Here is a 12,502-nt window from a genome sequence, read left to right as displayed (position 1 = left end):
TGTCCAGGAACATAAAAATTATAATATACAAAACTATAATTTTGCCTGTGGTTCTGTATGGATGTGAAACCTGGTCTCTGACTTTAAGGGAGGAACACAGACTGAGGGTGTTTGAGAACAGAGTGTTGAGGAGAATATTTGGACCGAAGAGGGATGAAGTTAACAGGAGGGTGGAGAAAACTGCATAATGAGGAACCTCATAACTTGTATTCTTCTTCAAGCATAATTAGAATGATCAAGCCAAGGAGGATGAGGTTGGCAGGGCATGTAGCACGAATGGGTGAGAAGAGGAATGCATACAGGATATTGGTGGGAAAACTAGATGGAAAGAGACCACTGGGAAGACCAAGATGTAGGTGGGTGGACAATAGGATGGGATAGTGAGGACTGAATTGATTTGGCTGAGGATAGGAAACAGTGGAGGGCTCTCTTAAGAACGGTAATGAACCTTTGGGTTCCATAAAATGCTGGGAAATTCTTGAGTAGCTGCACAAATAATGGCTTCTCAAGAAGGGATCAGCTCCATAAGTGAGTGAATGCTTGTGAGAGCTGTAGCTATGTACTTCCTGATTCTTATATTCTCAAGTTAGTTGTTTGACAGTGTTTTCTTTGCATCTGTGAAATTAAGTGCAAGAAAATGTCATTCCAATATTATATTTGTATTATCACATGCCTCACCAAAGGCCACTGGAAAAATAATTTCTTTCTTTCTGTCTTGCTTTCCTTTATCCTTTTTATACCTTATCTCCTTCCGTGTTTGTCTTGTACTCTTTCCCATTCCCTTTATTTGTTCCTACTGTTATCTTCTGTCCCTCTCTCCTAGGAGTGGGAGAGGATAGTTAGATTCCCCAGATCCTGCCACTCAGTGTGACATGGTGTGGGCAGTCTCCTCAACCTACATGAATGGGAACTGGAGAATTCTTCTGCTGTTTGATGCTCTTCATTTTAAAATAAATGTAACATCAGATATTACAGCTGAATTGTGAATGGTTACCTGGTTGGCCTTATATGTGATAGCTAGTTGTCTGAGCAAAATTCAGAATGTTAATTTTCTTTGGACCGTGTACTCCTTGATGTTTGTAAGGGCCTGTGGTTTAACCACAGTGATGCCCCTCACCACTTTTCATGCCAGGTATGTAACCAGTTGAACAACTATTTTCTAGTCACATAGATTGGCCATACAGCTTACATAACTATATATACGTGGTGCGTTCAAGTTCTAAGGTCTCCGATTTTTTTCTCACACAATCATACAAAAAATTCGAAACTTCTGTTACTTTTCAACATAATCTCCCTGCAACCGTACACATTTTTCACAACATCGATGCCATGATTCCATGGCCACTGTGAACACTTCTGTAGGAGTCTGTTTTGACCACTGGAAAATCGCTGATGCAATAGCGGCAGGACTGGTGAATGTGCGACCACGGAGAGTGCCTTTCATTGCTGGGAAAAGCCAAAAATCGCTAGGAGGCAGGTCAGGTGAGTAGGGAGCATAAGAAACCACTTCAAGGTTGTTTTCATGAAGAAATTGCTGTGTCGGGTATGCCTGATGCCCTTGTGCATTGTCCTGGTGAAAGAGCACACATGCAGCCTTTTCCGGCAATTTTTCTCGCAGTGCTGGAAGGAGCTTGTTCTTCAAAACATCTTGGTAGGATGCACCTGTCACCGCAGAGCCCTTTGGAATGCAAGGAGTAAGGATTATGCCATTGCTGTCCCGAAACATGGCCACCATCATTTTTTCAGCACTGGTGCTTACCCAAAATTTTTTTGGTGGCAGTGAGTCTGTGTGCTTCCATTGAGCTGACTGGCGCTTCTTTTCAGGATTGAAAAACGGCATCCACGTCTCATCCATTGTCACAATTGATGAAAAAAAAGCCCCATTCATGCCTTCATCACGTGTCAACATCGCCTGGCAAATTGCTATGCGTGCAGCCTTGTGGTTGTCCGCCAGAATTCGTGGCACCCACCTGGAGGACACTTTCCCCATTCGCAAGTCTTCATGCAGGATTGTGTGCACAGATCCCACGGAAATGCCAACTTTGAGGCAGTGTTTTCCACACTCAATCGGCGATCCTCCAAAACTACTTTATCAACTCGCATCCACGAACGCACATTTTTCATGTTCATGACACCACCAAGTTTCACTCAACTGGCGATGAATTTGAATGGGTGTCACACCACGCAAGTGGAGAAAACGAATGATTACTCGCTGTTCTTGTAACGAAAACGTCGCCATTTTAGGTATCAAAAATGCTCTTCAGACTCGCTGCCACCACTAGAGTTCTGTTTGCCGTACAGTGCTGCCATCTCTGTCACACATTCACAAAGAGTCCACACGTATTTTAAACTAAACCGCATGTGTCTATCTGCTTCCAGTCCTGAGAAAAAAAATCAGAGACCTTAGAACTTGAACGCCCCTCATATATATTGTGACATGTTGTGCAATGGAGGACAATCCTTCCCTACCCAGCAGTGACGTGGCGGGTGAGTCAACGCTCCATCATTCCCCCCCTCCACGGTGATGTAACACACAACGCAGCTGTGACACGGGTAACAGCCAACAGCGGTACCAATTGCGTAACAGGCGGGCGCTGTGACTATACAAGGGAAATACACAGCCGCCGCAGTCAGTTGAAATGTGGCTGTCGCCAAGTGCAGTTGTGAGTTGAAAGTGTATCAGTGGCCGAAGACAGTCCTCCAGTCAGCAGTGAACGAGTTAGAGTGTGTGATCAGGAGCAACAGTTGAGTTGGAATCTAGCCAGCGGAGAGTTACAAGTTGAATTGAATTGTGGTAGTCACCGAGTTTAGTTGTAACAAGTGAATCGTGACAGTGTGAAGAGATTTGCGAATAGGGTTATAAAGTGTGAAACCCTGCAACAGTGTGAAGAGAGTATTGCGAATAGGGTTGTAAAGTGTGAAACCCCGCAACAGGTTGTAATTAATTAATTGTACCCGATACTTGTAGGTTGTTAAATAAACGAATCAAAAATGTCTACGGCGTCTTCAGTGTCTAAACACGTGACAATATATATATTTACATAGGTCATGCCGAAAGTCATGAGTAACTTTTTTTTGAGCGGCCTCCGTAGTCTAGAGGTAACGTTCCCACCTCATGACTCGTAGTACGCGGGTTCAAATACCCGGCAGAGGTCGTCAAGTTTTTAAGGATGGAAAAATTCAGGGAACAAGTCCTCCAGGAGGGACCTTAAGCCGTGGGTCCTGTGTCATAGCTTTACGTCACGTAAAAATCTCCAAAGGAGGTGACTGAGCCAAATTTACGGACGTTTCCCGCCCAACAGCAGTCTCTAATACCTCTGGTAGATGGGGGAAGCATTATAGATACCTCTCAGCTAGTAGAGCCGGTCTCGCTGTCTGGGCGGGACTGATGGTAAGCACCAGTACCGGTAGGATATAGAGACTGGTAGAAATCACAGAGGGAAGCACAGTGGACCAATACAGGTCTCAGTGCATGGGGAAACCCACCCTCTCCAATAACTAACTAACTAACTAACTAACTAACTAACTAACTAACTTTTTTTTGCATGCAACCCATGCATCCTGGGAACAGCAGATGAAACAGAGTACAGTGGTAGGCGGAACCAGCTGTTGTGTTAACCTTGAGTGTCTTGTGATGTCATTAGCTTGCATCATGTGACCAGTATCACTCCTAACAAAATGGCTGACAACGATATGTCGTTTTGCCAGCGTGCTGTCTTCGAATTTCTTGTGAAAGAGGAAATCCCTTCTGTAAAATTCACCAGAGACTTCAGCGTGCTTATGGAAGTGTGTGCATGGGTGCGAGCAGTGTTTGAAAATGGGTGAAACATTTTGAAGATGTGAACACCAGCATCAAAGATGAGCCTCGGAGTGGTCGTCCTCGAACAGCCTCAACTAAACGCAACAGGGAGAGAGTGGATGGGATCATTCAAGATGACAGGCTTGTGACTGTGGACACAATAGCCCGAAAACTTGGAATAGGGCACAGTACAGTACAGGAGATGATTGAAAGCATGGACTATAGGAAAGTTTGTGCTCGTTGGGTCCCGCGGTTATTGACCAAAACACCACAAAGGTCAGCAAAAAGATGGGGTGGGAAGTTCTTCCACACCCCTCATATAGCCCTGATCTGGCACCCTCCGACTACCATCTTTTCGGATTTGTGAAGGATCAGCTGTGTGGACAATGTGGCAATTCAGAAAGCAGTTCGTCAGTGTCTTCGGATGGCTGGAACGGAATTTTACAGAAGCGGAATTTTCAAACTCCCAGAACGCTGGGAGAAATGTGTACAAAGAAGTGACGATTTTGTGGAAAAATAAAGGTCTGTAGATTGAAGTGTTGTATTTGGTTTGTCAATAATAAAGCATGTTACTTTACAAAAAATTGTTTCTCATGACTTTCAGTACAACCCTCGTATATTGCTGTTTTGAAGCATGTGCGTGAGCTGGGGTAGTATTAAACAGAATGTAAAATTCAAACTGAAAAGGTCTAATAAATTAAAAATTTCTTATTTTCATTCATTGTAATTAAAAGTAATGGATAAAATTGTCCCTGTGCTTGACTAATTATGCACTGTGCCAGGAAGGCATATGGGGCAGTGGATATATAGATCCACATTTTCTTGACCTCAGCGCTAGTTGGAGGTGAGTGGTCAGCTTCACGACCCTGCCACTTTACCCCCAGGGAAATAGCCCCAGGTACCCATTGGAAAGGAGGTTGGGTGGACCCCAGAGCCAGACTGGGCAACTTGGAAAAGAGAAAATTTTAGCCCCCACTGGGATTCAAACTCTGACCCCTGTGTCAACCAGCCCATACTCAATCACTATACCGAGTGCACTATCCTAGCTTCAGAAAAATAATGGATACAGATTTTAAAGGTAACTAATTGAATTCGTTTATGAATGAGGAGTGCATTTTTGTGATGGATTGAGTGACAGTTTATTTACATCCTCCTGAAGTTTGGCCACCGGTCTCTGGATCACCCCATATATAAATAACTAAGCACAATTTCCTTTAGACCTTAGATCAGATGAAGTGGCTAGAAGATGTGAGAGATCTGCAAGAAGATCCAGAGCAAGTCACTTTGGAGTCGCTCAGGAAGCTGCTGAACATTGGTGTAAGCCTGCCCCCACATTCAGCTGTAGAGAAGTCCATGGCTGAGCTTCAGGAACTTCTGACACAGGTAGAAAGATGGGAAGAAAAGGCAAAGGTCTGCTTACAGGCGAAGTAAGTTAATATTAACTGACTGTTCATGCTATAAGAGTTAGATGTCCTTAATGTTTGGTGGTTGTCATACGTTGATATTACCTTGCCATATTACTGTATAGTGCATGCAACCTCAATGTATTGATAATATATAAAATTCATAAAATTGCTCGTTGTGAATGAGCACTTGTAATATCTGAAAATGATTGAGATAAGTAGTCTTTTAGGACCAACCTTTAATTGTTTATATATATATATATATATATACACACATACATACATACAGGGTGTTTCACGACTTTAGGGCATAACTACAGGAGGTGATTTCCTAGGTCTTTATGATCAAAAAAGTTCATATAAACATGTGTCCGATTTTGGACAGTTACGGAGTTATGACCGTTTTTTCATTCCCGTACACGCCCTCGTGTGAACTGCATTTATCATCTGACGGGTCACTATTTTTAGCCAGCTAAGTACAGAGCGTTCTCGTTATCTCGACACTTGAGAGGCACCTAAGGCGTTGTGGGTTGAAATGTCCAGCGCGGTTTACAACCGAGCGGCAGCCTGTGTTGCGGCCATCGGTGGCTTTTTCGAAAATCAGCTTTAAGCACCAATAAGTTCAAATTAAAGGTAATTTCATGAGGTTACCTTTACATTCATACTTTAAATGTATCATGTATTATGCTGGTTTATTATTTTGTTCTGTTTATTGTCAGTAATCGTCACCTTCTATTCTGAGTTTAAAATGGTCCTAACTCCGTAACCATCCAAAATCGGACACATGTTTATATGAACTTTTTTGATTACAAAGACCTAGGAAATCACCTCCTGCAGTTATGCCCTAAAGTCGTGAAATACTCTGTATATACAGGGTGTCCCAGGAGGAATGTGCCAAACTTCGGGAGGGTGTTCCTTATGTTAAAGTATGCCATTATAACCCAAAACACATTTGTCCAAAGTTGAACGGTTACGGAGATAATGGCCAGAGAAGTGTGAAACTTTGACCGGTGTTACACACTTGTTGATTACAAAATACATATTAAAACTGGCAGGAGTACGTGGTTTCTGTAATGTTAATAATGTACGTAACATCAAACTAACTTGTGAATGACATGAAGCCATAAAATTGAAGTACAAAATACTCGCTCGCCATGTCATAATTGTCCTTAGGTTTCCAAGCACTATACATGACACATGACTGGCAAGCGCTTACGTAACATGGCTGACTGCGCATAGTGGTATAAACAGACTACATAACTGTATTAAACGTACATTCACAGAAAATCTCTTTTGGAATTTCGTTTCCATTATCTCATGTGGATTATTATGGGACCACGTATGCACATTTCGTAAATTATTTACACCGTCCAGGGTGAAAGACACCTCATCACTGAATAAAATGATGCTCAACAGTTCGGGATGAGCTTTTATCCAGTGGCACAAATCCATACGCTGTGCATGGTCGCCTGGTTCCAGATGTTGTACCCTTTGATCATGCTAAGGATACAGCTCTTCATCATGTAAAGTTCGGCACACCTGCATACGTGATACGCCAATGCGGGAGGCCATTCTACGAGTGGACAGACGCAGACTTCTCTGAACCATCTCAAGAATGTTCTCTCGTGTGTTTATCATTCGTACATCCTCCCTTTCAGACTGCACAGAAACACTCGGAAGAGAACCAGTATCACGTAATGTCTGGTGAATTCGTGTAAATACACTTTGAGATGGAATCCTTCGATCGGGAAAACGCCTTTGGTACTCTTCAACAGCAGCACGTGCATTGCCACCACAAAATCCACACACAGAATTCAACGTGTGAAAACACAAAAGGCATTTCAGCAACTTCGCACAACTAATTACCAACCATTCACGACGCAGCCGCAACGTACTCTGTATGTAGCACATGAGCTTATGGCTAGTGTGAATCAGCGCACTCAAGGACAAACATAGATAAAGCGTCTCAGCTGACAGGTATAGTGCGTGGACCTGCCAGAAGACCACACTTTTCCCGGGCCATTATCTCCGTAACCGTTCAGCTTTGGACATAGGTGTTTTGGGTTATATCGGCATACTTTAACATAAGGAACACCCTCCTGAAGTTTGGCACATTCCTCCTGGGACAACCTGTAACTGTGTGGCACAGAGGGACAAGAAAATAATGTAGGTGGCAGGATGTTCAGCCTGTTTTATGTATTCATGAAAAAAGTTGCTTAGGTGCATGCATTAGCTTCAAAGTGTTTATCTGTATGTGTAACTTCTGAACTGCTGAATGGATTTTCATTCAGTTTCAAGAGAGAGGCACAAGGTGTGATATAATGGTACCTTTACAGACTGCCAGCAGTAAACACTTTCGGAAGCAAAAGTGCAGTTATGATTATTGCAAAAAGTTATGGAAGAGAAGTCACAGCTGACTATGAATTGTCAGTTCTGACAAGATTGTTGGATGAATTTCCTCATTTCATGTGAGATTTTTCTATATATGTAATATTAAGGAATTTTCAGTGATAATGTTTTTTTTCTCTTATTGTAATGAAGTTCTTATAAACCATGCTTGTTCCATCATGGTTCTGCTGTATTTCCATTTTTTGTAAATTGTTTTATTCAATTTGGGTTTCCATAAATCTGTTCGTAGTACTGTCACGGGTGTATGTGTGTGTGTGTGGCACTGTTAATGGGATTTTCGAGCAGATATTGGTTTTATTGACCACTTATACACACAGCTTGGAACTACAAGTAACTGAAATGCCATCACTAATCTCCACACTCTACAAATTACTACAGCACACGCTAAGTCTTTTCCAGCCTGCTGTGTCTTCACCATCTGTTCTCAGGTAGCGGCTTCTAACAGTGGAGACTCTGCAGCTTCCATGCTTAAGTCCTTACTGAATGGTGATTCCCTTCCAGCTATCCCTTTTCTTCACAGCCTCCAGTACAGAAATGTCTAGGTTGCCCCAGTTGTCTTCCGTATAGCTCCTTGACGTGGCCTGCACAGACAACACACCATTCCTTCTCGTATTCTAACCATTCCCATGGGAATGTGTTTACTGAGCTGTTCCCTAGCAGTGGCCGTCTGTTCTTGCTAATTAAAAATCTGCTGCCTAGTAACAGATATCATGCTATTTTCTGTTTCATGAACATTACCTAGAAACGTTTCAGAGCCATCCTGTTTCTCTGGCTCCACAGTTTTTGCTTTGAGCAAACATGCCACAGTTCTAAGTAATTTCTTTATGAAGGCTCCCTGCACAACTTCAATTTGGGATTGTTCTTCCCGGTATGCACTTGTGTTATAGCTCACAACAGTTAAACACACTATGATGATACAGCAAGTGATTAAGTTGGATTAGAATGCTTGCTGTGATCCAACTTTAAATACTGTTAGGATAGCATGTAGTTGGGAATGTATTAAAGGAAAGTATATTATTAGAAAGAAATGGGTTGAAGAGGTTTAGGCCTGTTGAAAAAATTGAAATCATTAACCTGTGTAGCTTGTTTACGTTTTATAGTCCAGTTTGGTATATCTGTAGCCACTTTCATGCATTATTTGAAGTCTGTGTTTTTTTGTATAAGATCTTTTTGCAAGTTTAGCAAAGAAAAGCTGTGTGAAACAAAAACAGTAAGGTACAAACTTTTGGCATGTTAAATGGTTCTTTAGTGACTAAATGCAGGATCATTTTAAATGGAGGAAGTTTAACACATAGTTTCTTTACTTGGGCTGATTAGAATTATTGTTAAAGGAGGGGAAACCTTAATTGAAGGAATATTAACCATACTGTATAGTGGTGGTCTACACAACAGGTACTAATAATAGGGGGTTTGTGGAAATGTGGCCATATCCAAATTGTGTTGTATCTGTTAGATTGTAGGTAATTTGTGGATGGTCCTGAGTGATGTGTACTGGCCTGACTTCTGTTGTTAATCTGTGAGGTCAGGTTTTGTGGCATGTCTGAGGTTTGGCAAGCTACTAGTACAAGCACATACCTCCATATACTGAAGATGTACATGTGCCATTGAAATAGGTAACTAAAAGCAGGAAGACCATTATGAGCAGTAAGCCATTTGCAGCACCCTTTATCACCCAACCACACTGAAGCGACCACTCAACAAGAATTTCCAGGTTAGAAACATCCCACACATCTACCAAACAACACACAACACTCATCACAATATACCAATATTATATACACAAAAGCAATCATAATTTCATCCTAAATTTAAAGGATTTTAACATTCTGTACAAAATTATAGCACATATCTTGATACGAAAAGCTGATCCATGTTATGGAAATTTATTTTAACATTAAGTTACATTTTAGTGACTTTATTTATTTATTTATTTATTGTTTTATTTTGAATCTTTCTGATAATCTGTCAAGATTGCAACAGGTAATAGCATAGTATAACCACAATAAATCAATACTGATACTGTTGTCTGTTTATTTAATTGTTAAAGGAATTGTTGTATAGATGGTCACTATTTGCAGTGATTCTGTAATACAGCAGGATGCAAAGCATGAAGGAAGAATGTTAAATTGGGATTCAACATGTACCAGTGATCCTCCAAAACATTAGTTCCTTCCTGCTATAGCCATTTTGTAGTGGCATATCATATGGAGAGAAAATGGCTCTTCTCAGGTCATGTTGACTGGCTGTGACTTGAGTGACAAGGAACGCACTCAGGTAGAGATTTGCTCCTGCACAAGCAACACTGGTCAACAGTTACTGGGGTTTTATTAGTAACTGCACTAATGGTGATACAGATTCACCATCGTAATTAGACTTAAGGGGATAATTTGGGTACAGGTGTGTTTATGGAGGCCTAAGAAGAAAAAGATACAGGTGGTTGGAGATACACTGAGCACATATGTCCCCAGTGAGTGAAATTTTCAGAGTGATGCAGCCGACATCCCTGAAAATAGGCGTCTGCCCTGGTTTGCAGAGATTCTGGCAGAAGATGTCCCACTTGAGATTTGATTGGCTGGACTGGGCAAGTTGGGATGCCACTTAAATTGCCTCCTCCAAGTAAAAAGTATCAAGTGTCCGGGGTTTTAGGGGTGAATTCAGTTACCTGCTGCATATCTGTCAAATTAAGATTTGGGTTAGCAGGAGTCCAGAAATTCCCTGATAAAATCAATATTAGGGTTAATTTCACCGACCACACAACACGTTTTTATTATTGTCACACTACATGTTTCGACCTCAAGAGGTCATCCTCAGGTGTATGAACACAGTTGCACAATCACACGCAATCACATTTGGTTTCCACTTATTTCGATCCTTTATCCTGTTCAGGCCTACACTCAATTATATATGTCAAGTTCTTCTTATAAAATACAAGTTAAAATACTATTCAAATGTTAAAAGTTAAGATTTAAAATTTAAAAATTTAAAAAATTAAAAAAAATCATTTAAATTTTTTTAAATGTTTTAAATTTTAAATTTAAAAGAGGATGACCTCTTGAGGTCGAAACATGTAGTGTGACAATAATAAAAACGTGTTGTGTGGTCGATGAAATTAACCCTAATATTGATTAAATACACAACAGGATGCAAGAAACAATTAAAGCCTTGATAAAATTACGACTCCTGCACCAGGTAAAGTTTAGGTTTCTTAACTGGGTGTCTTATAGATCTTTGTCTCCTTGTGGAGGCAAAGGTCATTAGTTTATTGACATTTTGACTTTGATTGCCATTTGTTTTCACATCTCAGTGAGCACATTGATTAACACATACAGCTCAGAAAACAATTCCAGTTATAGCAAGGGAACCTGTGAGTTTTGAGGTTTTTGCTGTGGTGAATATTTTATTGCAGTCTTCTAGGATGCAATTTTATATAGGCTTCCTTTTTTCTCCCACCATTTTCCCCACCTTCTCCATTGTAGTATACATTTTCCTTCATTTCATGTAATTGTCTTTCAGCAGCTGTTTAATTGCCCCCCCCCCCAACCCATTTCAGTACCTCAGACCACCATTTGACTGGCCAGAATCCACTCTATGAGTACTACTCTCTTTCCTATATCACTCATGTCTGGTTTTTCCCTGCAGTAGATTGCTCACAAATATTGGAACCTATCTGCCATACTACAAGGTGTCACATCCCAGAAGGCCACAACTGTGAGGAAACGTGTATTTCAGTTTTGTCCCATGGGCAGTTTATACATTAAGAAGTTTAGAAACTATTTAAAATTCAGTAGCCATGTTATTGCACGCATTAACTCATTTCTGATGGATTTAATTTAACACATGCTGTCTGTACAGGTAATCGTTGTTTCAGTCACTTGCACTCTCCTCTTGCTGCACACTGCACACTCTTTCTTCTTAAACTAATATATGAAATGTTGCTGCTCATTCAGATATTCTTCAGTATCACCACAAGAAGGTCACCCTCAGTTTCTGGCACTTGAGTTCCTCACATCACCAAACGGCTGGCTAACTGTTCTATTAAATTGCTCCTGAACATGAGGTGAATTTTCTTTCTGTTCAGTTCATCAAAATAAAAAATATACAACTGATGCCTCCAACAGCCAGAAGAATAACTTTCTCCTCCATGCATACGATTTGCTTTTGCAACCATAACTTGTGATGTGGTCTACTCTGTCAGCAGTCACACGCACAGCCATCGGCTTTACCCCTTCTTCACTCTCCCCTTTTCTCACTACCCCTTCTTCTCTTTGTGTGCCCACATTGTGTTAAGTGCCCAAAATCAGGACAACCCTTTTGTGTTCCCGTGCCAAGTGCCTGAACTTCACCCTTCTTCATTTTCATCTTCCTGAACTTTTCTGCTTTTCTTATAGTTCCTGTTAGTGAATTTTTTTTCCATCATGTCTGTACTTCTTTCACTGCTCTTATAGAAGTGGGCTGTATATAAATGAAAACCATGTCCATCAATAGACCATGATAACCAGTCACCTGAATGGAGCACTGGCCTGATCCCTTTCCAAAGTATGGAGCAGTACTTGAAGTGTACCCAAGCTCACAGTCCCTAGTAATATACACTAGTAACCCAAGCTCTGCTGGTTTCTTTGGGTTATGCATCTTAAAGATGAGTCAACCTTTGAACTCAGCAGTGCTGTCATATATGGCTGGGTAACTGCTTAGGGTAAAATGTTTAAGAAATCTACAATCAAAATACAGAGCTACATTTTTTATTCTCTGTGCTCCACTTGTCATGCCTTCTTCTGGGGTGTTGGGAGGGTACAAGTGAAATATCAGAAAACAGTGATATCAACTGAACACATCTCTGAGAAACAGGTTCTTTGTCCATCCAAGTTTCGGAAAATTATTTTCTTCTCCACTT

At 41.0% G+C, this 12,502-nt stretch overlaps 1 protein-coding gene across 2 annotated transcripts in view; it reads left to right on the top strand.

Annotated features, from left to right (window-relative positions):
* Positions 1–12,502, top strand: part of LOC111868295 (lysine-specific demethylase 5A) — a 131,980-nt gene that overhangs the window by 80,916 nt on the left and 38,562 nt on the right. For both annotated transcript variants that reach the window (XM_023858830.2, XM_023858829.2), the window contains one exon: positions 5,018–5,226. In XM_023858830.2, the coding sequence (XP_023714598.1) occupies positions 5,018–5,226 (209 nt within the window). The remainder of the gene's footprint in view (positions 1–5,017; positions 5,227–12,502) is intronic.

This window comes from Cryptotermes secundus, unplaced genomic scaffold, assembly GCF_002891405.2.
Source record: "Cryptotermes secundus unplaced genomic scaffold, Csec_1.0 scaffold1115, whole genome shotgun sequence".
Lineage (NCBI taxonomy): Eukaryota > Metazoa > Arthropoda > Insecta > Blattodea > Kalotermitidae > Cryptotermes > Cryptotermes secundus.
The sequence above is the reverse complement of the archived record's forward strand: the minus strand, read 5'-3'. Positions and strand labels throughout refer to the sequence as shown.